We start from the raw sequence: 26,848 nt of genomic DNA on the forward strand, positions 1-26,848 counted from the left end.
GGCAAAACGACTTTCTGGTATTCACTTATATATATCCCCACAAACCTAAAAAGCCTAAACAAACCTAAACAAAGCCTAAACAAAACTAGACGTTTCCACATTTTGATGAAACATCTAACATTTCGGCGAGGCAAAACGCCCTAGAAGAACTAACCTACAATGTACTAAGCGTCTCCACGCACTGTCCATACCAGAATGCTGATTCGCCGACGCGTGGTGCGTTGTTCCCTAAGAGGTAGGTAGGCTAAAAGGCGTTTTGTTGCATGAGCTAGAAACACCCATGAAAATATCACTCAGGCAAATGAACATACGAATTACATAAGGCATAAATTATGAAGGTATAAGATTTTTGAGAATCGTTGAACCATAAGTCACCCATGCTTTTCATTGGGAGCTCTTCAAATTTCATTATGGGACGTATGTAGTCCATTCATTTCAAATGATGAATTTCATAAGACACTTTTTGGTAGTTCGTTCACAACTGGTTTGAAGGAAATCGTAAGGCATCTTATGAAAGGCATCATGCATCTTAATCGGATAGGGAACGCGTTTCAGTCAAGAGAGCCATGCGCTCCCATATTGTAAAGCATTTCAAGTCGTGCGGTTGCGTTTTACATCGAGGTGGTTTGAAACAAAGATTAAGTTAAAGTGTTCAAAAGTGTCAAGGGTGAAATATGAAGTTTACACTGAATATATATACAAAAAAAAAACTGTTTTAATTCGAATATGAATAGTTATAAGTAAATGCAATCAACGACTCGAAGACATTTTGGAACGCGTTTGACACCACATATTTGTTCATGTACCCCCTCGATGCCATGATGCAACCAAAAAACGAGTTTGAAATGAATGCATGTATGCCTGAATGAATCAGAATCTGTAATTACTTTTTACGTTAAGCACATTGAAGAAAAATTCCATTATACACGAATTAGAAATTCATAATGCAGCATAATGAATGCATATTTATACAGTAAAACCCAATGATAAATTCATAGATCTGCATTATGAATTGATTAAGATTCTATATACAAATTACGAAGTTCATAAGGCACGATTATGGCCTCCGAATATTACATCCGCAATTCATAAGGTAGGGTTATGGATTAATTAATGTCTAGCGTACAGCGTTCATAATGCTTCATAATTATTTCATAAATGAGCCTTAGGAAAATGTTATGTTTTGTATTGACCACGAAAATCTAATTCATAATGAGTCCTTTTGAATTTCAAGCTCAAAACTTGTGGCAAATTTCCAAAAGGCAGCATTATGATATTCGATAGTCAATTTGCCTGAGTGAGTTATGGCTAAGGCATAAAAGCAGTCTATACTTAGCTATGGCATTTTGCCCCTCCTTCCCCTAAACTACGTCTTATGGGGAGAAGACTCGGATACAGGGTGTAAAATGAATTATAAATTAAACAGTGGGTCGTATGAATAAAAAGTAGTAAGTTCAACTTTACTACATTTTCAGTAGTAAACGTCACTTGTGGAACATGTTCATATGAATAAAAGAGACTTTACTACACTACATATTTCGAACATACTACAAACAACTGATTCGGTATGAATAAAAGAAGAGTTTACTACTGATTTATTGTAGTCTGCTCAAGACGTTGCTACTCATGTTTCAAATGCAGATTATTCATCAGAATCGAAGCAAATCGTCTTTGTTCTTGAAAATAGAAGTCCAATTTAAGGAAAACAAACAAAACAGACATGTCTTTTGTTGATTAGCAGCAAAAAAATGATGAAATCGTCATAGTCATCATGGGGTTTTATTTTGTTTTGACGTTTCTCCGTGTAGTAAATGGTAGTAAACTGTACACTGAACCAAAATATAATCCTTCTGGTGAATGTAATCTGATACGCCTCCGCCCTTTAACGATATTCATTTGCGATTCGGATGATGATCATACGGTCTAGCTCAACATGAAATGACATCATTCGGTTAACAATCATACCATACTGGAAAGAGATTCTTATTGAATTTTGAATGAAAAATCTACTAATAAAGAAAGCAGTTGCATTAGTACAGTGAATGATGAGGGAATTGATATGCGAATTGAATTTATTTAGGACCGTATATAAAGATAGATTTGAATTTAAACAAACTATTTAATAATGTAACTATTTAGTTTTATTATTTATAATTATCTTAACCATGAGTAATTAATGCTGCTCTCATCTTGGTGGTCTGCTTTCTAAGCTGCTGCTTGATATTTTGTGAGATGATTCGTCTGAGCGTCCGCTATAGAACTCGGAGTTACGATACGTAAACAGAGCAAATCCGGTTGGTAACCAGCAATTTCTGTCCACAATAAGTTTCTTAACCGTGAATCGATCTGTAAATGGTGCTTCAAGCCGAAATCGCGTCATGATGCTAAGCCGGTCCATTCGATTAACGCTGCTACGAACCGATGCCATTGCAACAGCTTGATCCAATCCTGAACATACAATTTCAAAAGAATATCCATTTTAATATTTAACACAGTATAATGCAAGATCTTGCGCTGCTAATACTCACCACACATTTTTTGTTACAAATAACAGCAAATGCTTTGAAGTTTTTTTTTTTATATTCCTTTATTTATTTGATAGGCACTCTGTGTTACCTAACCGCTACTGTGCCGTGATCTACTGTGGTATTCTGCTGCCAGAATCCACACAGAATCTATTTTTAGATTTTCCATTATTCATTGTTGTTGTCGTTGCTGGTCCATCTCACCGTGAGTCCATTGTGTCCATTTGTCCGTGTCGTGAATTCAATGAACGTTGCGCATTGTTCGGTTACCATTTTATCCGGGTACATTGGAGGAATGCCTGAGAAGAACAAATTATCAGTCGTCATCAGGCAGTCGTAACGGCAAGGGCGTTCCCAATACGCCACCGTATAAGGCTGCGCATCCGGCGACTGACGAGATTTTGGTAGAGGGGCTGGAAATCGAACCCATGACCATTCGCTTGTGAGACGTGTAGCCAACTACGCTACGGGACCCCCCTATGCTTTGAAGTTATTTTTCACGAATACGAATTCTTCAGTTTTTCTGTTCAACAGTACAGAACAATTGACGAAAGAAAACGAGACGAAAAAAGATGTGCCACGCACAAAAAGACACGCTCGGCACCCTTCGAAAATTGTATGATTTGCGTTTTAGGGACCAACTTAATCGTTTGTCATCCGATAAGTGGATGATTTTCTTTCGATGGAATTCCAACCTCTCATCGACTGACGTATTATTTTACACTGGTATGAAAATCAGCAGGTCTCTGAATGAGTTTCTAAATCTTTTTCGTGGAAACATCATTCACTTAAGATTTTCATGCGTTTTTTGAAGTAGTCATTTTTAAATAAGGGTGAAAGATATTTCAGTAGATTTTAGGAGGAGGTTTGGGTTCAGTGTAGTAAAGGCTAAGTTCGAATGTAGCATATGCCATAAGTTCGAAAATGTTTTTATTCATATCAAACATGTAGTTTTCTCTGTGGACTTTATTTTTGAGTAGATACTACAAGCGTTGAGTTTTGCTACTTTTTATTCATACGACCCAGTGGCTGATTTCCTACCCGTCGTTGCCAACATCCAGGAGCTATCGTATTACGTGAATAGTGATCATGAGTTAACCGCCAGATATTTGTATGACGGAAGACATCTATCGTGGGTTTTCTCGAAAGTAGGATTTTTTCTCGAAAAACCTATTTGATACCAGTTATGCAGTAAGGTATCTGCTATAGAGATTTACGTAGATTTACATAGCGTCTGCATATTTTCCAGGGGACGCAGACAATGTCCCTCCCCCTGAAGTTTCATCATTCGTGACCTTCTGCAAAACGAGGAATAAATCATTTAAGGCTTGTACGCGACAAAATCTGGACACCTTTAAACACGTATAACTTTTGAAATAGAACATCAACAAGTGAAATATTTCGTAGATTGATGAATGTGTGTGTGTACTTTCTGAAAATATATTTCTTATAAGTGTTACAAGTTTTTAGTGAAAAATAGCGTCGAAGAAATTGTAGGTTCGGAAAGAATTGTGTGCAGTCGCCATTGAAATTCGGGTCTCTCGATCCAGAAACTGACTAAAAACATTTTGTTTTCATGTGAACACTGCTCAAAGCGTTTTAAAATATGTCGATGCTTGTTTGACAATATCTAAAACATCAGAGAGTGGATCAAAAATGGATTTTATGAGCCACCAGAAGGATACGAGCTCGAAACAGATTCTACTGAGGATGTCAAATCATTCGGCACGTATTATTTCTTAGAAAATTCAAATGTCACCAAGTTTCGTGCATACCTCGAAGCATCGATAAGGAATGAAGCCATTTGAAGTGAAAAACGTACCGAAATAAACCAAAAGCAGTTTATTTTTATTCTTAAAGTTATGTGTCCAGATTTTGTCGCGAACAAGCCTTATTATTGGCTGCGATGTAAATGCGCATCACACTGTTTGGAACAGCACTGATATCAACGCAAGAGGTGAGTGTTTATTAGAGTATCTAACTTCACATAACGTCGATATTTGTAATCAAGGTGATAATTTTACATTCATGAATTCTATAAGACAAGAAATATTGGATTTAACAATTTGTAGTAATACAATCTCAGAAAAAATACAGAATTGGCACGTTTACGATGAAATATCGTTATCTGATCATAAGCATATACTATTCGAATATAAAATAAATGATATCTCGCTTAACTTTTCACAAGGTCCTAAGCAGGCTTGTAAAATGCATCTGCATGTCATTTGACTAATTTGTTCATAACTTTCTTTAGAAGCAAAATTTCTTCCATAATTTTGAATGTACTCATAACGCTTGAGTAGGGTTATATTTTTGTCCAAGGGTACATTGCTCTAAGTATAAAATCAAAGGCTGGAGAGTGAAAACTCTCCAAAATGTCACGTGTCATTTGACATAATGTCATTTGAATGACATTTTGCCTCCCACGCCCCAGATTACATATTTACAGCAAAGTCTCGTTAGACAAAGTTGTAGGCCCATTTAACCGCTATAAGTTCGTCATACAACATGAATTGATAGCTACCTTCTGAAAAAAGTTCTGGGAAAATTATACAAACGAATGCAAATGACATTTTACAACACTGGTCCTAAGTAACATTTTTTTCATGATTTAATTTGAATAATGCAATCAACGTATTTCATGTTAATCTGTTGATTGCAATACTCAAATTAAATCATGAAAAAAATGTTACTTAGGACCTTTTGAAAAGTTAAGCGAGATATCATTAAAGAGACTTTTAGAGATCCCAGGAAAACAAACTGGGAGCTCTTCTATATAAACCTTGAGGCCGGAGGAAGTTTTCATGAAAACTCTATCAATACATGTGAGGATCTTGAAAATACAGCTAATCAAGTTAAGAATAGAATAATTCATGCCTTCAATAACAGCTGCCCAATTAAAGAACGATCAACGGATAGACTAAGCGTACTTTACAGTGGGATGACTATAAAAAAGCTCTTACTTCGTATAATACAGAGTTACGAAAATCAAAACGCAAAAACTGGAGACATACCTGTGAAAATATTGAAAGTACTCCAGTAGCAGCTAGGTTACAGAAAGTTTTATCGAAAGATCATTGTAATGGTCTTGGTACCCTCAAAAATAATAATGGATGTTTTACTTCTAACGCAACAGAAAATTTGAATTTAATGATGCAGGTACACCTCCCAGGATCTCTATCGGTTTTGAGTGAAGAAACGACTACCAAGAGTGTTCATACTGGGCAAGGAAAGACCAGGTCAAGAATATTTGGGGAAGCTGATGAAATTGCGGAAAGCATTACGCAGCAAAAGGCCAGGGCAGATATGCAAGATCTAGCAGGTCGTATTTTTACTGAGCGATTCCAAGCAACAGCATCAACATTTAAGAAAATTTTTAATTCATGATTTTCTATTGAGTTGAAACTTTGCACAGTTTTTCAATTTCATCTAAATCGTCATTTTTCGATATCAAATCTTCATATTGAGTCACGACTAACTTTTCAAAAGGGTGTATGTGAAAATGGTTCAAAAATATTTAAAAGCTGCACAGCAAAAACGGAATATTCGATTGTTATGATTTTTTCAGCAAAGTTAGACAACTAAATGGTGATTCTTAAGAAAATGTGCACAGTAAAAAAAATTTTTTTGCCTTTAAAAATATCATTTTGTCACAAAACTCAAATATCTCAAAACCCTATCTTTTTCGAACGTAATTTTTTAGGGAAAACGGTCCATTATATTAGCTATCTACCATAAAATTTGGTGATGGTAAACTAATAAACAAAAAGGTTATGACATTTCAAACATTTCACAATTTTCACATATAGTGAACAAAAAAATTTCCTTGTATTTTTTTCAAGAATCGCAGTTTGATGCTGATTTTATTGTTAAGGGCCTTGCGTGAGTTAAACAAGTTGTTTGTATGATATTCCATATTTATGTATTCATCGATATTATGTATATTATATGTATAAATATTATATGTATAAATAAATAAAAATGAATTAATATTATCCTAAGTATTAAATTAAATGTGGCAGTTACACAATGTTGTTATAGAAACTCTAAGAGTTTTGGGTTTGAATTTTGGTATGGGTTATGGTATCATGAAAACAGTTTATTAATACTTATTTTTTATTTATTTTTATTCAATTTTTTTAAAATATCGAACACTTTTGAATTATTATCAGCACAGTTTGAGTATAGTTTTGCTTTAACTTTATTTTCCGACAATGGAATGAAACAGTGAAATTTTTGGGTTCCTTGGATCGTTTTCGCGTTATTAAATTGCTCGCTGAGCTCTGAAGCCTTTATTTCGTACTCTTCAGTAGTAGTAAAACAAAATGATAATTTGGTTAAATCTTTTTCTTTTCTACGATTTGCCCAATCAAAAAGTTCTTTCGCAGTTTTAATTGGATGCTCACGTTCTTTGGCTAAACTTGCTCTTGTGGCCATGCGCTTTATTGTTCCTCCAATAGCATCACAAGGACCTTTGCCATGTGATGTAGCAAAAATGCCATTCTGCATCAATTCCGTACATTGATTTAAATTGACATAGGCTCGAAAATTCTTACGATTTTGTACTGCGACGCTGCTCCATGAGACATGAAATATATCTTTTTGACTTCTTTATGCTTATCAACGCGTAAAAAGTTAATCATTTTTTCAATAAACAAGTTTACGGATACTGAATCGTGTCTTAAATCTTCGGAAATTATAATAAAACTTAAGTGTTCAATTTGCGTACTTCCATTAAAATAAATAACGAATGGATGAATTGTAGCTTGTTGTACGTTCCAGTGATGGGACTGCACTTCATCTTGCAATACAAAGCTGTAATTTTCAGAAAAATCACAAATGACTAAAATTCACCATTTTGTAATGTATTTTTCGTATTTTTAAAAAGCTGGATTGTTCTGTTTTAATGAAATCGTGAGGGATTAAACTTTCTAATTTCAAGCAAAATATGACACAAAGTCATCTACAGGTTTTACAATAGTTTCTATGTCACACCTATCCGTGGTCACCCATTGCTCAAATGATAACTGATCAATATATTTTTCTTCAAACTCAGCGAATAAAGTATTTTCCAATGATGAAGAATCTGGACAATCCGAACAAGATCGTAGATAGCAATTTGATGTTGTATTTTCACACAAAAGACTGCCAGTTAACATTTTAATATCCTTTGTTAAATTGATTCTTTTCAAACTATGTAAAATAAGATTAATATTCTCATGGGTTGTGCACACACACACATTATGTGTTCCTGAATTGGAAAGAAGCTTACATTGCCTTGGCCGAAGGCTTGCAAATGAGGAAAAACCTATTTTAATATTATCGTGAATTTCCTTGAAGCGTGTGTACGCTTCTTTCAAAGTCGTCATCATTAATCGTTTTTGGATTGCTTGACGCTTTCCATCTTTTTTACTGATACATAATCTTTTTGACCAGGCATAGCTCGACTTACTTCATCATCTTCAAAATATTGAACTACTATTTCTTTTGTCTCGTCTGTTAATGCAGTACTAGACCTAGTATTTTGGTTGAAAGACAGTTATTCTTCAATTGTTTTGCCTCTTTTACTGTATTTCTATTGGTTTTGAACTCATCAATGGCATCCTGAATAGACCACGAACTTGGCAGCATCGACAAAATCAATAATTTTTCTTTCCTTGTCGTGGCTGCATTCGAGAACCTTTCCTTCATATTTATAATTACCTCATCGTAGTCTGTATTTTCCACATCATCAGGTCCTAATTTGAAGAGGTTTCTTCGTACAGCTTCGTTTATTTCACGGTATTTTTTCTCCGGGTAATAAACGTAGTCCATCTTACTCCATTTAATCGGAGTCACTTTTATCCCAGCTATGCCCTCGTTAAAGCGTTCGATGTTGACCTTTTGGATACACTCATCTTCCGATTGATTTGTTGAAACAGATTTCGCTGATGGTACGGTGGCAAGGCTCTCAGCACTTAATACTTCTGGTAATTCCTCAGTTGTTGTCGATACATCTGGCAATTCCTCAGTTGCTGTCGTTTTCGAACTTCCTGCGCTCTGCTCAACCGATGATATACAGATTGCTCTTTTGTCAACGTTTGACTGAAGAAAAAAATTACTATAAGATCTTTAACAACCTTAGTAGTAGTAATTTTTTTGCTTTTTCGTGAGCATTGTCATGGTATGTACCTATCATGCATTTGTTGTTGTTGAAGATACCCGTTTCCTCCCGATCATAAAGTCTATTCTCTAAGAGGTATATTTTTTGCAGGTAAACTATAGACGTACACGTGTATACAAATCTTTGATTTTGCAGCTTTTGTCTTAAAAATAACATTTCTGATATGTTTCTATCAACGTTATTATCAACAGGTTTCAACACTATTAAAAGAATTTTTCGCCAGTCACGTGCAATGAAAATTATGACACTATCAATACTTTTGATCACAACACTGGATCGTGTCTAAGTTTCTTATAGATGCTATGAATAATTAAATCAAAATATCATGAAAACAACTTGTTTAAATCACGTCCCTTAACAATAAAATCTGCATCAAACGTCAATTCACGACATAACTTACACAGAAACTAATTAATTTTTACTAAATGTGAAAATTCTGAAAAGTTTGAAATGTCAGTACTTTTTTGTTTATGTGTTTACCATCACTAAATTTTTATGGTAGATAGCTAATATAATGGACCGTTTTCCTAAAAAATTACGTTCGAAAAAGATAGGGTTTTGAGATATTTGAGTTTTGTGACAAAATGATATTTTTAAAGGAAAAAAATTTTTTTACTGTGCACCTTTTCTTAAGAATCACCATTTAGTTGTCTAACTTTGCTGAAAAATCATAACAATCGAACATTCCGTTTTTGCTGTGCAGCTTTTTAAATATTTTTGAACCATTTTCACATACACCCTTTTGAAAAGTTAGTCGTGACTCAATATGAAGATTTGATATCGAAAAATGACGATTTAGATGAAATTGAAAAACTGTGCAGAGTTTCAAATATTTTCGAAATGGTCGCTCAGGATCGACTGACATGCCCCCGTGGAATGCCTCACTCAAGCAAAGGTAGAATGGGCTGTACATTCATTCGAACCTTATAAATCACCAGGTACAGATGAAATCCGTCCATAAATGATTCAACAAAGCAAGGAAATATTGATTCCCTGTTTAACTGAAATGTTTCAAGCCAGCTTGAGTAAGCTGATGAAATTGTATTTATTCCTAAAGCCAATAAAAAGGATAAAAAGAGTCCTAAATCTTTTAGACCTATTAGTCTTTCGTCATTCATGTTGAAAGTGATGGAAAAAATCATTGACGACTACATTAAATCAAAATATCTAGTTTCGATTCCATTGAATAAGTACCAATTTGCGTATCAGCATGGAAAATCGACAATAACAGCACTTCATACACTGGTAACAAAAATTGAGAAAACTTTTGATGCCAAAGAGATTTTGTTGGCTGCATTTCTTGATATTGAAGGAGCATTTGACAATGCCTCTCATACTTCAATGAAAAATGCGATGATCAAACGTAACTTTGATGAGTCTATAGTTAATTGGGTTTTTGGAATGTTAGAAAAACGGGAAATAACTTGTAGCCATGGAAATTCATCAATTACGGTTAGAACAGTAAAAGGTTGTCCACAAGGGGGTGTGCTTTCTCCTCTATTGTGGTCATTACTAGTGGACGAACTACTATCAAACCTTGAAGCGCTTGGATTCGAAATAATAGGATTTGCAGATGATATATTAATTATAGTACGTGGTAAATTCGAACAAGTGATTAGAGATAGGATGCAATACGCTTTAAATTTAACTCTTGCATGGTGTAAAAACGAGGGGTTATCCGTAAATCCTCATAAAACTGCTATTATTCCTATTACACAAAAAAGGAAATATAACATATTTTCATAGAAAACACAAAAATTTTGCTGTGTTTAAAGGTTCAATATCTGGGAGTTACTCTTGATAGCAAACTAAACTGGAACGCACACTTAGATCGAATATTGAGTAAGGCCACAAACGCCTTATGGATAAGCAAGAAAACCTTTGGTAATAAATGGGGACTTAAGCCAAAAATGATCCACTGGATATAGGGGAACTGTTCCGATCTCAATCTCACTGTACATATATCCATCTCATCGCTAAACAAAGAAATACGGCATCAAATTCGTCGCTTCCTTTTGTCAACATGCGTGCTCACTGCTGAAAAAAATCACAAAAATAATAAACAAACCCAATTCCTTTCCATTGCTTTGTTTTTGATGGGATGGAAATAGGAGCTATGAGATGAAGTGACGAACCGTTCCCCTATACGGCTATTGTAAGACCCAGAATAACATATGCATAATTAATTTGGTGGCCAAAAACTAAAGCTAAATTCATTCAAAAGAAGTTGGAAAAGCTCCAAAGATTGGCTACAATTTCTGTTACAGGGGCTATACGTAGTACGCCTACTAAAGCACTAGATGCAATGTTGAATCTTCTACCCTTACATTTATTTGTACAACTAGAAGCTGAGAAAAACGCACTAAAATTGACAAGAACAAAAACACTGTTTGATGGAGATCTTAGGGGTCATCTTAGTATTTTGAAAGATTTTAAAATCAATCCTTTAGTCACTCATGAAGACTGGATGGAGAGGAGATATAATTTCGAACGTGTCGTGCTGAGTGGGAATCTGGGGGGCCCACTATTCGACCAGGTTCAGTAATCTTTTTTACAGATGGCTCCAAAATGAATGACAGGGTTGGAGCTGGTGTCACAGGCCCTGGAGTTACCATATCAATATCTATGGGTAAATATCCGACTGTATTTCAGGCAGAAATACAAGCAATTATTGAATGTGCCTCAGTCTGTTTACAGCGTAACTATAGAAATGCAAACATATATATATTTTGTGACAGTCAAGCTGCCCTAAAAGCATTAAAATCTTTTACATGTACTTCTAAACTAGTTTGGGAATGCATTCAATTACTACACCAGGTGGCTAAAAATAGTTCAGTAAGTCTATTTTGGGTACCTGGGCACTGTGGAATTGAAGGTAACGAAAAAGCAGATTGTTTAGCAAGACTTGGATCATCAAAAACTTTCCTAGGACCAGAACCATTTTGTGGGGCCTCAAAATGTACCCTCAAAATGGAACTAAAAACCTGGGAAAAAATGTGAAAAAAAAACAATAACAGCAAGGCAATCTAAAAGGTTTATATCACCCAACAAAACTGTTACTCAAAAACTGCTCAGTCTATCTAAAAAAGATTTAAATACCTTCTGCGGTTTAATAACAGGACACTGCCCGAGTAAATATTATTTGAAACAACTATGTAAAGTTCAAGATGATACCTGTCGTTTCTGTGAAAGGGACACGGAAGATTCGGAACATTTATTGTGTACCTGTGAAGCACTTTTCCAAAAAAGGCGCAAATTTTTCGATAAAGGACTAATACAACCATCAGATGTATGGATGACTTCTCCCAGTAAGGCAATACATTTCATAAGATATGTTATACCTTATTGGGAAAATGCCTACAATCAGCAAGTGGAAGTCACTCAAATTCATAGTGATATGACACACTGACAAGGCACAAACATTAAAACGGGGCCTGCCACAATAGATCAACCAACTGGTCGCAGTGGAAAATGTACCCAACAAGGAAAAAAAAATCTGCTATAGAGCTGTGCGCCGCCGCCGCCACCATTTTTGACCGGCGCGCCGCTGCAATTTGTTGACCGCGCCGCCGGTGAATTTTGGGCGCGCCGTTGAAATAATTTAAGTGCCTGGGGTGGTTTCCTCCTCCCTCAATTTGTTAAAAGAAAAATTCCATTCAAATCCTTACACATTTGAAAAATTTCGGCTGCGCCGCTGAAAAGAACTGTCCACTCAAACTTTTTTTTATGTCACTTTGTTGTTAGAATGCAACAAGAATTTCTATCAAGATTTCTTCTTTTTCATTTAATTGATCTTCGAATTCGTTATTTCCAAGCTCGTTTCAGGTCTTCCAATAATTTCCTGGAGTTTAGGCTTTCAGATCTCCACGAGTAAATTAATATTGCACGGTCTGTATAACAATATTTATAGTGATTCATGAATCAAATTAGACGTACATTCAACATGTGATCCATTACAGGTAACCCAGATTTCCGCGACCTTGAGGTCTATACGAGTAATTAAAGATCTATTAGCCTCTATTTGAAGTAAAACATGCTCTGTTTGTTCCTTCTGGAAATGAACTTACTGTTAGTGATGCTTTGGATCATATAGCATTTGACTTTTTGCTTAAGGGTTATCCAATTTGATTATATAGTCAACCATTTTTGAAAAGATCTAACAGCCAATAGGTCGTATACTCAAGGAAATTTTGGTTCTGGCGCATTATGCATTTTGAATCAGAGATAACAGCCGTTTACATACGCCTGCAGACCTTCATGCCTAAACTCCAGGAAATGGGTAAACTGTAATGGGAAAGTGGTTGAATTTGTTTTTGTGAAACCTAGACCAACATTTGAAAAGGGCGTAACATCCATATTCTATTTCTTCTGATTCTTCGTCCACATATATATGTTGACGAAGAATCAGAAGGAATAAATTTTAGATTTTATCAAATGTTGGTCTTGAAATTTACTCAAAGCAATAGACTTTTTCTATTTAATGTAGGGAATTTCGTTTTGCTTTTTTTTGTGGAAAGTCCAATTCAATTCTATGGACCACACTCAGCATAAACGAATAAAAAAGGAAGCAGCTCTCAAGAAGCTCAAGGTCTATACTTCAGGCAATTCTTGTATGGACTGGGATGCATATTTGTTTCTATATAGGTACACCCAACCGGCGGTTGTTAGATTTTCTAACAATTCTGTATAAGATTCTACCAAAACCTGTACAGTCCCATTCCGATTTTGGCAACACCCGTGTTTGTCTACCCCCGATTTTGGCAACACCCGTTTTGGGCAACATTTTCTTCCCGATTTTGGCAACAACCTCGAAATTTTTTTTTTATTACTTTTTGGGGCTAAAACCTTTTTAATAATATGTAATAGGATAAACAAAACCAAAAAAGAATATCATTAGGGTTTATATGCGTATTCTGGGCTCTGTACGAATAGTGGGCGCTTTTAGTGAAATAATGAATCACCACTCGTATCACCGCTCATTGCAAACAATTTATATTGAAACTTTTCTGCTGCTTTTTATTCACGTTTTTCATGTCCCTACTCCAATATAACCAGCCCACCGTAGAATGTCGTATATTTTGGCATTCACACTGATTTTGTCGTCGCTGACTTACACCGTTGTAAATAGTACACCTTTTAAGCGAAGCCAGCTGTTTGCATCACAATGCAACCGATACTGCATGAGTGATCTAGGATAATAAGATAATAAGCAACAATTTATTTTAAAGAGTCTTATTGCTTAAAATTAACGCAAATTTGTCTAGCGATTAATATCACATCACTGTTGGCTTTTACAGTTTCCTGATGTATCAATTGCATAACGAGCCTTTTGATTCCAGTATGTTAGCCAACAGTTCAAGAGTAATGGTAGGAGTTTGGTAACATGTAACCGTAAGGCTCTCGAGAAGGCATTGAAAAAAATCAGATCGTGAGAAAAAATCGGGTTAATCTAAGCCAATTTGATGCTCTGCCGCGGGACAAGTTATGAGCTTCCTTAGATCTTTGAAGTTGGACGTTCGATGATTCACCGTTTAATGTTCTTCAACGCTCACCAATGGAAGCCTATTGAGTGAAGTTTGGTAACACAACAATGAGCGTCCTTACGGTGCGCTATTAGAAGAAGCCATTCAAGCATTCTAAAAATGAAGACCTCTTAGAGTCTGGAACTTTAGCATACTGAATGGGAGGCGTTGATACTTTCTCTCGGCTATCTTATCACCTTGAAAGAAGAGTGAATAAGCATGATGTGGATGAATTTTTTGGGTTCATTGTACTAGAGCAAGCGGGGTACGAATGCAAAAATCGTAGCTTACATGGATACCTCACCACGGGTTGGCTTGTTAGACGGTGTTGGTCATTGTTTATCACAGCAACGATCGCCCCTACTCGTTATTTGGCATTCATCTGAGCGAGGCAGTTCACTCATTGGCTATAGATGCTACGATTGCAGTAGATCAATGCTCACTCACGCTTTCAATGCCTGCTCGAGTGTTCTGTTTTTGAAAGTATCAGAAGTGGTGTACCTCCTGTGAAGTTCCCATGAGATCGCTGGTGATGCGGCACATGTGGTTTTATTATTATTTATTCAGCCTAAGGCCGGAGGGTCCGTAAATCGTCTTTCACCTGATCGATCCACCTTGATCGCTGCACACCTCGCCTTCTTGTGCCTGTCGGATCGTTGTAGAGAACCATTTTCGATCGGAGTGTTTTTTGAGTCCAAAGTACGTACGCTTTCCTGCCACGTTACGTCTCCGAATTTGTCTGCTGGTATCGTTATCGGAGGTCAAATGAGCCCAAGTACACGAATTCTTCAAAAACCTTGATTTTGTCGCCATTGATACAAGCTCGTGGGGAATGTCCGTTGTCTTCTTTTGAGCCTACTTCGTCTTCAACGTGTTAATGACTAGTCCGATCTGCTTTGCTACCCACCTCAGTCTGATGTAGGATTCTTTCATCTTTTCAAAGTTATGAAAATTAAAGTAGTGCATGGAGAACTGTAGTCGAGTGTAGTTAACCCATACTCGCACTACATTGAATACGCTTGACTAATGTGCAGAATGCAAATTTCCGTTACCATTTTCTAAAACAATGGAATGTCTTATGCCTTGCGCTCAATTTTAACATAATTTCAGCAAAAATTATGCACAGAACTTTACTCCTAATCACACCGACCACAAGAACGTTTGCCTACAATAGAAACGTTTTTTAATCACCAAAATTTTTTGTAAGGACGTGGCCGACGCTATTGTTAATTTAATTAATATTATTTATTATTCAATTTGTATTATGAAATTGGCTAATTAGTTACATTATCGTTTGATTACCAATCTTGGGTTTGTTTAAATTTTGTTTGAACTACAATCTCCGAGATATGAATAATATCGCAAAAATGTCAATTATGATACACGTGCATCATTTAAACACACTCCACATACTCTGTAGTACATTTTCTAAGTATTTAGCTTCAATCAAGCAAACAGAAAAAAATTGAAATTTTGTATGAAATTTTTTTCCCGTTTTTGGCAACATCCCCATTTTGGCAACATTAAAATCCGGTCGTGTTGCCAAAATCGGGAAGGGACTGTATAAGAACTGGGCATATGCGAAATTGCTAGATTCTTATACAAATATTGTATAAGAATCTAACAATTTTGTAAGCTTTTCTAACATTTTTTGTATAAAAATCTAACAATTTCGGATATGCCCAGTTCTTATACAGGTTTTGGTAGATTCTTATACAGAATTGTTAGAAAATCTAACAACCGCCGGTTGGGTGTAAGGATGAGTCTTTTCTAATTATTATAAAAATTGGAAAACGATCCGTTGCGCTTGATATTTTACTTGCTCAAGAGAAGCTTAGAAAATGAAAAGATTCTGGATCATTGTATTTGAACGACGTGGGACACAAAGTCGGACAGAAATATAATTTTTAGTTTCTTAATCGAACTCAATACAGAATTAGCTCTCTTCTCCAACAACAAAATTTTCTCGCTACGCCACTAATTTGCCAGATGTGCTATCGTTTTTAAAGAAATCTGATTTTGTAACTGAGGATAGACATGATGTAATGTGCCATCAATGACAATGGCAATGACAAAACCATAATTGAGCCATTTCACACGTAAGAGAGCTAGACATATTTTGAGCTTCTTTTTACATAATTGGTATCAAACCAGGAAATCCTCCAGGAACATTTTTGGCAAACCCTTCCTAGGAAAAATTTCTTATCTCGGAACTCTGAAAAATTCATTTCTGAAATTCTGGGAACTCCGCCACCAGCGATTCTTTTTTTTCTTTTTTAGAAGTTCTGGGGACTCAAGACTCCTCCTAGAATTCGGGAGTTTCCACACTAAGAATTTTGAGGAATTGCTCCGTTAAGAATTTTGGACTCTTTAATTTTGAAAAATCAACCCCCCCGATTAAACATTTTGCGAAATTCCTTCTTTAGCAATTCTGGGAAACTTATACTTTCTCTAGAAGTTCTTGAGAATTCATACCCAGGATTTCAGATAATTTATTCTTGGTTCTTCCATTTCGAGGAATTCTGAGAATTTCCTTCCTCAAGAGATCTAAGAACTTTCCCATTCAGGAATTATGGGGAATAATTCCACCAAAAAAATCAAAAGAACTGCAGCAACACCCCCCCTCCCTATTAATTAAATAAATAAATATTTCTCCTACAAGAATTCCTTCTTCAGAAATTCTCCTAAATACTCATTTAGGAATTTTGCCCTTCCAAAGGTCAGGGCAATTTCTCTCGCACGAATTTTGTGGAATCCCTCTTCCAGAAATTAAGATGAATTCCTCCTTAAGGAATTTTTAGGAATTTATCCTCCGAGGATCCCGACGAATTATTTACCTCATTCTAAAGATTCTAGATTATTCTCTCTCTAATAACTCTGGGAATTGCTCTCTCACGAAATATAAGGAAATCTTCTTCTATCAATGATTGGAAATATCTTCTGCTTGTATTCTGGGTAATTCCTTCGATAGGACTTACTAAAAGTTCCTTCTACTAGAATTCCAGTGAAATTGTAAGGGAACGGTGATTTATACTCTCAGTTTTTTAATTCACTCCAAGAATTCCTTATCCATGAGTTTTAGGGATTTCCTTGTCCAGAAGTTCTGAGGAATGAATAATACGTATCCTAGCATTTCTGTATGGGAAACTCCTGGAAAATTTCCATATCAGTTCCTGTAAATTTTTGCAGAATTTCTAAGAATTTTCTTCTCTGAAATTTTCTCATCTGATCTTTTTTGTTGGCATTACAACCCCCATTTGAAAATTGCCGTATCACAGCTTGGTGTTCATCAAGCACTTCTACAGTTCTTATCTGCGAGGTTTCTAACTCGATTCACTATTTTTGCATTCCTGTGCCAACACTAGCACGATGATGCTCATAGGTATAGGGAAGAACCAAAAAACGTATACTGTACCATGAAATTTATCCAATTTATACTTTCTATATGGCCTTGCTTTGTGGCCGGCAGGCTAAGGAAGGCATAATTTTGGGTTTGACAGTATTTTCACTAGAAATTAAGAACCCTTCCGGACGAACTGTTGAAGAAATTCATGAAGAAATTTCAAAAAGAATTCCTGGAGAGAAAGTACAGAAATCCCTAAAGAAATTTTAAAAGGAATCTTGGGTGCATTTTCCCATTGTATTCCTGAAGGTTTTAAAGCCTAAAATATAAATTATGTTTATTGCTATTAATGTACGAGACATGCTAATAATTGTGGGCCCTACATAGCCTAGCGGTAAGATTTATTTATCATCAGACTAAGGCCGGAGTGGCCTGTGCTGCACATAAAAGTCTTCTCCATTCAGCTCGGTCCATGGCTGCACTTCGCCAACCACGCAGTCTGCGGAGGGTCCGCAAATCGTCCTCCACCTGATCGATCCACCTTTCCCGCTGTGCACCTCGCCTTCTGGTCCCGTCGGATCGTTGTCGAGAACCATTTTCACCGGATTACTGTCCGACATTCTGGCTACGTGCCCGGCCCACCGCAGTCTTCTGATTTTTGCGGTGTGAACGATGGATGGTTCTCCCAACAGCTGATGCAACTCGTGGTTCATTCGCCTCCTCCACGTACCGTCCGCCATCTGCACCCCACCATAGATGGTATGCAACACTTTCCTTTCAAAAACTCCCAGTGCGCGTTGGTCCTTCACGAGCATCGTCCAGGTCTCGTGCCCGTTTGTAGATAGTCAGTTTGGTACGGCGGCGAACTCTATTCGATCGGAGCGTCTTACGGATTCCAAAGTACGTACGATTTCCAGCCACTATGCGCCTCCGAATTTCTCTGCTGGTATCGTTATCGGCGGTCACCAGTGAGCCCAAGTACACGAATTCTTCAACCTCGCTTTCGTCACCACCGATAGAAACTCGTGGTGGGTGGTTGAGCCTCTTCCTATCATGTACTTCGTCTTCGACGTGTTGATGACTAGTCCAATCCGTTTAGCTTCGCTTTTCAGTCTGATGTAGGCTTCCTCCAACCTCTCGAAGTTACGTGCCATTATATCAATGTCTTCGTGAAAATCGTACCACTCGTGTCAATCCTTGCCCTTCGTATTACTCCTTCCAACGCGATGTTGAATAGCAGACACGAAAGACCATCACCTTGCCGTAACCCTCTAAGCGTTCCAAAGGGACTCGAGAATGCTCCTGAAACTCGAACTACGCACATCACCCGATCCATCGTCGCCTTGATCAACCGTATCAGTTTATCCGGAAATCCGTTTTCGTGCATTAGCTGCCATAGCTGGTCCCGATCGATTGTATCATATGCGGCTTTGAAGTCGATAAATATATGATGTGTGGGCACGTTGTATTCGCGGCATTTCTGCAATACCTGACGTATGGCGAACACCTGGTCTGTAGTAGAGCGTTCACCCATAAATCCCGCCTGGTACTGCCCCACGAACTCTCTTGCAATTGGTGTTAGTCGGCGGCATAAAATTTGGGAGAGTACCTTGTAGGCGGCGTTCAGCAATGTGATTGCACGGTAGTTGCTACAATCCAGCTTATCGCCATTTTTGTAGATGGGACACACGACACCTTCCATCCACTATTGCGGCAGAACCTCATCTTCCCAAACCACCCAGTGCAGCGCTCTAGCCAGTGGCTCACCACCGTGTTTAAACAGCTCTCCTGGTAGTTGGCAACTCCATGGGCTTTGTTGTTTTTGAGCCGGCCGATCTCCTCCTGGATTTCCTGGAGATTCGGAGCCGGAAGTCGCATGTCCTGCGCACGTCCTCCTAGGTTCATCACCATACCGCCACCGTTGTCTGCCATATCGCCATTCAGGTGCTCTTCGTAGTGCTGCCGGCACCTTTGGATCACCTCACGCTCGTTTGTAAGAAGGTTCCCTTTTATGTCCCTAAACATATCGGGCTGTGACACGTGGCTCTTACGTGAACGGTTCAACTTCTCATATAACTTCGTGCGTTATTAGCGCGGTACAGTTTCCCCGTATCTTCATGGTCTCGATCTTCCTGCTGGCGCTTTTTCTCCGAAAAATCGAGTTTTGTCTGTCCCGCGCCCGTTTGTATCGTGGCTCGTTCGCTCTCGTGCGGTGTTGCAGCAATCTCGCCTATGATGCATTATTCTCCTCAACTAACTGCTCACATTCGCCGTTATACCAGTCGTTTCTATGATCCGGAGCACCGTGCCTAGGGCAGCGGTTGCGGTGCTTCCAATGGCGGATCGAATATCTCTTCAGCCATCGTCAAGAGATGCTACGCCTAGCTGCTCTTCCGTTCGGAGTACCACTTCCAGCTGCTGCGTGTAGTCTTGGGCTAGTCTACCGTCTTGTTGCCGCCCAATGTTAAGCCTATGAATGGGCGTTTTTCGGAAAAATATCGATACTGCCGAATCGATGTTTGTACTGTCGAAACATCGATGTCGAAAATATCGGCGTTGAAACATCGATATTCCGATATATCGATACGTTCAAAAAATTAAAATCACGAGCAACAAAAAAAAAATTGAGGCAACTTTGGATTTCCCATTTCAGGTCATCGAATCACACATCTAAGTTTCGCTGTTTTTAACAGATTGTACCTAATGTGGTATATTTTCACTTTTTTAAATTACTGATAATGTCTCGTAAATTTAAAAAATCGAAATATGATATCAGCTACAAAAAATCGATCCGGTCAAATATCGAACATAAAAAAGTCGATACAAAATATCGATTTATCGGAGCGAAAATATCGATTCCCGATATATCGTATCGGTATCGCCCATTCCTAGTTTAGTCACGGCGGACGACTCCGACGCGTGTTGTACACCGTCGATAGTTTTGAGCTCAGACATACTGCAACGAGGTAGTGGTCGGATTCAATATTCGAACTGCGGTAAGTGCGTACGTTCGTGATGTCGGAGAAGAATTTACCGTGGATTAGAACGTGATCAATTTGGCTTTCTGTTTCTTGGTTAGGTGATCTCCATGTGGCCTTGTGGATATTCTTGCGAGGAAAGAAAGTGCTTTGGACTACAATTCTGCGGGAGGCTGCGAAGTTTATGCATCGTTGGCCATTGTCGTTCGATACGGTATGCAGACTATCCGGTCCGATGAACGGTCTATACATTTCCTCTCTTCCTACCTGAGCGTTCATGTCACCGATGACGATTTTGACGTCCCGCAGTGGGCATCCATCGTATGTCTGCTCCAGCTGCGCATAGAACGCTTCTTTCTCGTCGTCGGATCTCCCTTCGTGTGGGCAGTGCACGTTGATTATGCTATTGTTGAAGAAACGGCCTTTAATCCTCAGCTTGCACATCCTTGCGTTGATTGGCTACCACCCAATCACGCGTTGCCGCATCTTTCCCAGCACTATGAAGCCGGTTCCCAGCTCGTTGGTGGTGCCACAGCTTTCGTAGAAAGTAGCCGCTCGATGCCCGCTTTTCCACACTTTCTGTCCTGTCCAGCAGATTTTCTGCAGCGCTACGACATCGAAGTTGCGGGGATGTAATTCATCGTAGATTATCCTGTCACAACCTGCGAAGCCTAGCGACTTGCAGTTCCATGCTCCAAGCTTCCAATCGTGATCCTTTATTCGTCGCCTAGGTCGTTGCCGATTGTATCGAGTCGTATTATTTTCTATGTCGTTCGTAATAGTTGTTTTTAAAGGCGGCTTATTGGGCCTGCGCAAACCTCCTGTCTCGTCGGAGGGCCGTCGTGTCAGGGCTGTTTAGCGTCCCACCTAACACCAGGACTTGGGCTTGTGCGCTTTGAGCGGCACACGGTCGCTTTGGCGGAGCCTACTTGCGGATACATGCAGCTTTTTATAGAGGTTTAACAGGGCCCACTGTCAAACCCCACCACATCCTAGGCAGGCGCCACAACTCGCAGATGGCCTGGGGAGGGATCGTCAAGCCCTTGGACATAGTCCCTACTGTAGATACTTGTCGTTCAATTAAAAGAGAGCTGTAGATGCTGGAAAATCAGTCAGAAAATCAGGAATCAGTCAGTGGTCAGGTCATCCATTGAGTGGTATAGGGGAATCTAATATTTTTGTGAAGGTGTTCTATATGCCTGAGCTTACCAAATAAACGAACTTGAAAAAAAAATCATATCTGATGGGAGGTATAAAAATATGATTTGAGTTTATCACCTTAGTTGGGTTTCGCGTTCAAAACAAATAACTTTTGTAAGAAGAAAAATTACACTGTTTGCGAGCCGGAAATGAAACAAAAATTTTTGTCCCGGGATTTTAGGGATTTCAAAAATAATATCCCGGGAATCGGGAAATCCCGAATTTTCCTAAATCCCGGGATTTTTTGTCCCGGGATGTCCCGGGATGGAAACTCTAGTACCAATGAACTTCATAGAATTTCTAATATTGATACATTGCAACAAATGTCCAACAAAATAATTTCCAATTTTAGACAAGAATCGTTGCAATCTTCTATTGCAACGATTAACTCCTTGTACCCTTAGTATAAAATAGGTTAAGAAGTGGCTGATTTCCTACCCGCCGTTGCCAACATCCAGGAGCTATCGTATTACGTGAATAGCGATCATGAGTTAACCGCCAGATAGTTGTATGACGGAAGACATCTATCGTGGGTTTTCTCGAAAGTAGGATTTTTTCTCGAAAAACATATTTTGTACCAGCTATGCAGTAAGGTATCTGCTACTACCCCTGCCAAGTACTTTTTTGATAAAGATGTTTAATTTCGAGAAATTGAACCTTAGATGCCTTTCGCCATTCTGATTTTTGGAAGCTAACGCCTACTGTGTGGGTATGGCCACGCCAAAGTGGGTGATTCATTTGGGACCGTCACGAAATTATGTAAGATTTTGATCGTTAATACCGTGGCGCATCAAAATCCGTGCACTTAAGCCCCTTAGTATATGAAGAAGTCACTAGAAAATAGAAATCGTATGTAAATGAAATGTTTGATATTGACACAGGTGCATGAAGACTTTTACTTTTGAAGTGTTTCACATTTATACATTAAAAACTACGAAAAACATGATAAGATAAGAAAATTATTTTGAGCTTTTTAGTGGAATGTCTTCACTTGTCATAAGACGAGTTTGTACAAGCCCATTGAAATTCCACCACTTAATTGTATCTTGACAGATACGTATTTCGACCTCAACAGTGAGGCCGTCTTCAGTGTCTCGTACTTGACTCGACTTGTCAAATACATACATTTTTGCTTTCTGCATCTCGATAACCTCCCTATCTCGGTATCTCTATCTCCATGTGTTCTGATCATGCTTCATTCAGGATTCACTCTCTATGTCGATATATTTAAGCTTCTAGGCTACTAGACAACGTTGGGGCAATAAAAAACACATCAAACACAAGAAATGACATTTGTTTTTTACCGTTTTTCATAGTAACGAGTTTTTTTCCGTCTACTATCCATTTCAATTTTCCTTCCATTCCTCGATCTCTCCTTATCTCGATGATCCCTTCAATATCGAGATGTGGGGGCTGCCTATCCGATTCTGTTTTTCGCACTTGTATACAAGTTTAATAAATTTGTTATCATGGCTTGTTATGATTCGTAACAGTTTTTGCCTCTCTTTTATCATTGTTCGTAATCTATTGAGAGCTATTTCTGCAAACCCTGCTCTCAATCCATTTGTCAAGCCTACACTTCCACATATGAACGTGTACTATACACGTGTGGAAGTGATGGCTTGACAAATGGATTGAGAGTGATTTGACTATGCGTCCAATTTGCGAATTTCGAGCTCATTCAGAGCCGCTAGGTTGCGAAAGCCGACGGAGGTCCTTCGTAGCTTAGTTGGTTAAAGCACCAGTCTAGCGTAGTGTAGGGTCGTGGGCAAGATTTTTTTATGTACAGGTTATCCGACTTGTCAATATCCCCAACTCAGCCATCTTGGATTTTTGTATGGAATTTATGCTCGTTTGTTTACGTTTTGCACTGAAAATGTATGTTTCCACCCCGCGCTGGTTATTCCCATCTACTGACGATGTCGGATAACCTGTACATAAAAAATCTTGGTCGTGGGTTCCAGTAAGTGGTTACCTCCAATACATTTTTCAAATCAATATCTTACGCATAATGCAGATAACCTTGTTTAAAGTTGATAATCAATTTAAAAAAAAACTGGAGTTTCTGAGTCTATTGATAAATAAATCTTAAAAACTCATTAAAAAATAAAGGCGCTATTAGCGTTAAAAATGTTACATGATATCATGATGGTCCTCAATTTTGAAATATTGTTCAAATTGTATTTCAGCCTTCCCCTTAGACGCAGTTTACGTCAAAATTGGCTTTATAATGTTAGTCTAGGATTGCCTTTAAACATAAACCTGTTTATGCATTTAGAGGGATTACAATGCAAATTTAACGTATAATTATGTCCATCAGTGTGTAAGCTTTAAAGAATTATTAGCAAGGACGTTGTTTACGGGTATACCCCGTTAGGCATAAGTACGTTAGGCATAAAGGACGTTAGGCATAACGGACGCTAGGCATAATGTACGTTAGGCATAAAATGACCCAAAGAACAGCCTATGACATAAAGAAGGAAGAATTATGCCAAACGTCCATTTTGCCTAACGTACTTATGCCTAACGTCGCGGAACCAACCCTCCCCCCAACCTTTCTGGAGAGAGCTGGAGGTAAAACCAATCCCGGAAATGTAGAACTTGAAGTTATTTCTTTTGTGTACATTGGACCTCAACCGCTTCTTGTTTTGCATACGATTCGGCTCGGCGAAGCTAGAGCCCTATAAGAAGAGTAACGTCATGTGCCACCTGTCACCCCTGCTCGTTTGGAACGCGCATTTGTATTGAACTGACAGAGGATTCTGTTCCAATTTTGACACTTGACGACACTGTTATTATAGTCACTGTAGGCGAAGCCATTAGGCTTCCGCGCCTAGCCGTAAAAGACCGTGAATCCTCAAAGGAAGCGCCTCGGGCCAAAGGCTCTAGCCGTTAACGCTCTCTTTCCCAGGACTTTTTTCAAAGATTTCAATAGGAAGGAATCATCTATGAAAAAATGCTAGAACAAAAGTTATTTGGCATAGCTTAAATTAATGGAAAACGAAAAAAAAGTTTTTGATTGTAAAATCAATAGTTACTTGATTGTTTTCAATAGTTTCACTAGTTTTACTCATTACTGATTATATTTGCAGTCTAATGAAACCATAAAGTTGTGCCAAATACTGCTTTTTGTTGTTGAAATGAATCGATGAATGTTGGAAGGTGCAAAATTTGATGGAGCGAAAGGGTTAAGATAATTTCTCCACTCGGCTGTCCAAGGTGGCCAAGTTCCGTCCGGTATGAACAATAAAACTAGGACACCCTTAACAAATTGGCACATAATTTCATTACACAGTACAGGCAGCACATGGGAATAAATGAAAATTCACAAGGAACGTGAATGTACCCCGTGTTAGTTTTTGTTACAACGAAGCCCTTGAATTACCCCGAAAATAGCGTCCGTAGAATGTTTCGCCAAGGACGATAAGAGTCCACGCTACGGCTTTGATTAAAAGAAGGAATGTGATTGTAGAAGAACTTCCTGGGAAAATTCAAAAGCATTTCTCTGGGAAAATCAAGAAATTTTATTTGAAATCAAAAAGAATTTTCTGGGAAAATTCGAGAGAGCTCTCCATTTGTGCTCAAAATATTTGTTTGGGGAAAATTTGAAGATCATTTACTGAGAATTTTTGAATTGCTTCCCGGGGAATTTTAAAACAGCTGTCCCGGTGGTTAAATGAAATCCAGGAAAAAAATAAGAAATATTTCAAGACCTATATCTAAAAGGTACTATAGGAGTCCAAGAATACTTCTGAATCTCATTTATACTTGTCGATGTCAGTTTAAGAACTCAAACTTAAGTAAGAATTTATACCTCTGTAAAGTTGTGGATCGGATACTCGGAAGTCGGAGTTCTCTAAGTTTTGACGAAGCCGTATGAGTTCTTGGCTAAAATCACTAATAGAAGTGTATTATCATGATTCTATCATTCTAGACATCTTGAGCTTCAAAATTAGTTTTGATAAACCCATTCAAATCACGGATAAAGTTTTGTAAAATTCCCCAAAGTGCGCATTCACTGATGGACAAACATTTGCGAGGGGGTCTGTATCTTAGCTCATCGATTCGAGTACATCATGAGGAATCTACTTTTTATTGGATCATTTTCTTTTGAGAACAATGAGACTTTAATCTTATCAATGCTTGTTTGGCAGAAAATAGCGGTAGGCATTCGTTGATTTGCTACTGATGAATCATTTTTAAAGAGTACGTATCCTTTGGTCGCCTATCGATGGTATAGTTGTATCGTTTGATTAGGTACTCAACATCTCGAGCCAGTGCTCCAATAGTTGACCAACTTACGGCGGCGCTCCTCGTCATAGACCGGATTCAATCAAACAAACGCGAAACGTCGGTTTCTGTCAGCATGATAAGATCTTAGTGATTGCACCTAATTGACTTTTCACATGACAGATGTCCACTACAACAGTGTTCGACATGACACATTATATTGCCATGCATCATACTTTTTTTAGCACAGTTTCTAATTCTGAGGCCAGCTTCCCAATTACCTTGAGCACTGGTATAATGAAATCCGATCATAAGCCATACGCATACACTTGTGACGAATGAACGATGGATACGCCATGTCTGGTCACGCTTTTCCACTCTCTTACGCTCCATATTCAACATTCATAATATTTATGATTTTATGAAAAAAAAATTACAAAAAAGTTCTTAGGACAATATTTTTACCCGTTCCGCACAACCGTAATCAATAACCGAACGCAATCAACTGAGTTTGATTGGGCACTTTAATGGGCCTGATAGTGGTTCCCAATATCTTGTTCCGCCCGCGGATCTGATAACGGTTGCTTCTGCCATCGCAAAGATTGGGACGCGACGGTATCATCGCATCCATAGCATAGAGAACAGACATTATATTGATCTATCCCTTAACGTCCGCTTATAAAATTTCAAAATATCAATAGAAATGTATTTCGTAGATTTATTTTCGGTGTTTTGTTACAGATTTGATTGAAAATGGAAAGAAATGGAAGAAGAATAATGTCTTTTGCGTTTCACTCTGAAAATATTTTCATTGGCATATGAATTTAGTGAAGACTGCATTTTTTGATGTATGCACTAAAAACAATGTCAAGCATTCTTTTAAT

At 38.0% G+C, this 26,848-nt stretch overlaps 1 protein-coding gene across 1 annotated transcript in view; it reads right to left on the minus strand.

Moving 5' to 3' along the window:
* LOC134209710 (uncharacterized) overlaps window positions 1–26,454 on the minus strand; it is a 44,992-nt gene extending 18,538 nt beyond the window's left edge. Inside the window, exon 1 of the mRNA XM_062685721.1 lies at window positions 26,246–26,454. Coding sequence (XP_062541705.1) covers window positions 26,246–26,366 — 121 coding nt within the window. The 5' untranslated portion in view covers window positions 26,367–26,454. The remainder of the gene's footprint in view (window positions 1–26,245) is intronic.
* Between the last annotated feature and the right edge of the window lie 394 nt (window positions 26,455–26,848).

This window comes from Armigeres subalbatus, chromosome 2 (assembly GCF_024139115.2).
Source record: "Armigeres subalbatus isolate Guangzhou_Male chromosome 2, GZ_Asu_2, whole genome shotgun sequence".
Lineage (NCBI taxonomy): Eukaryota > Metazoa > Arthropoda > Insecta > Diptera > Culicidae > Armigeres > Armigeres subalbatus.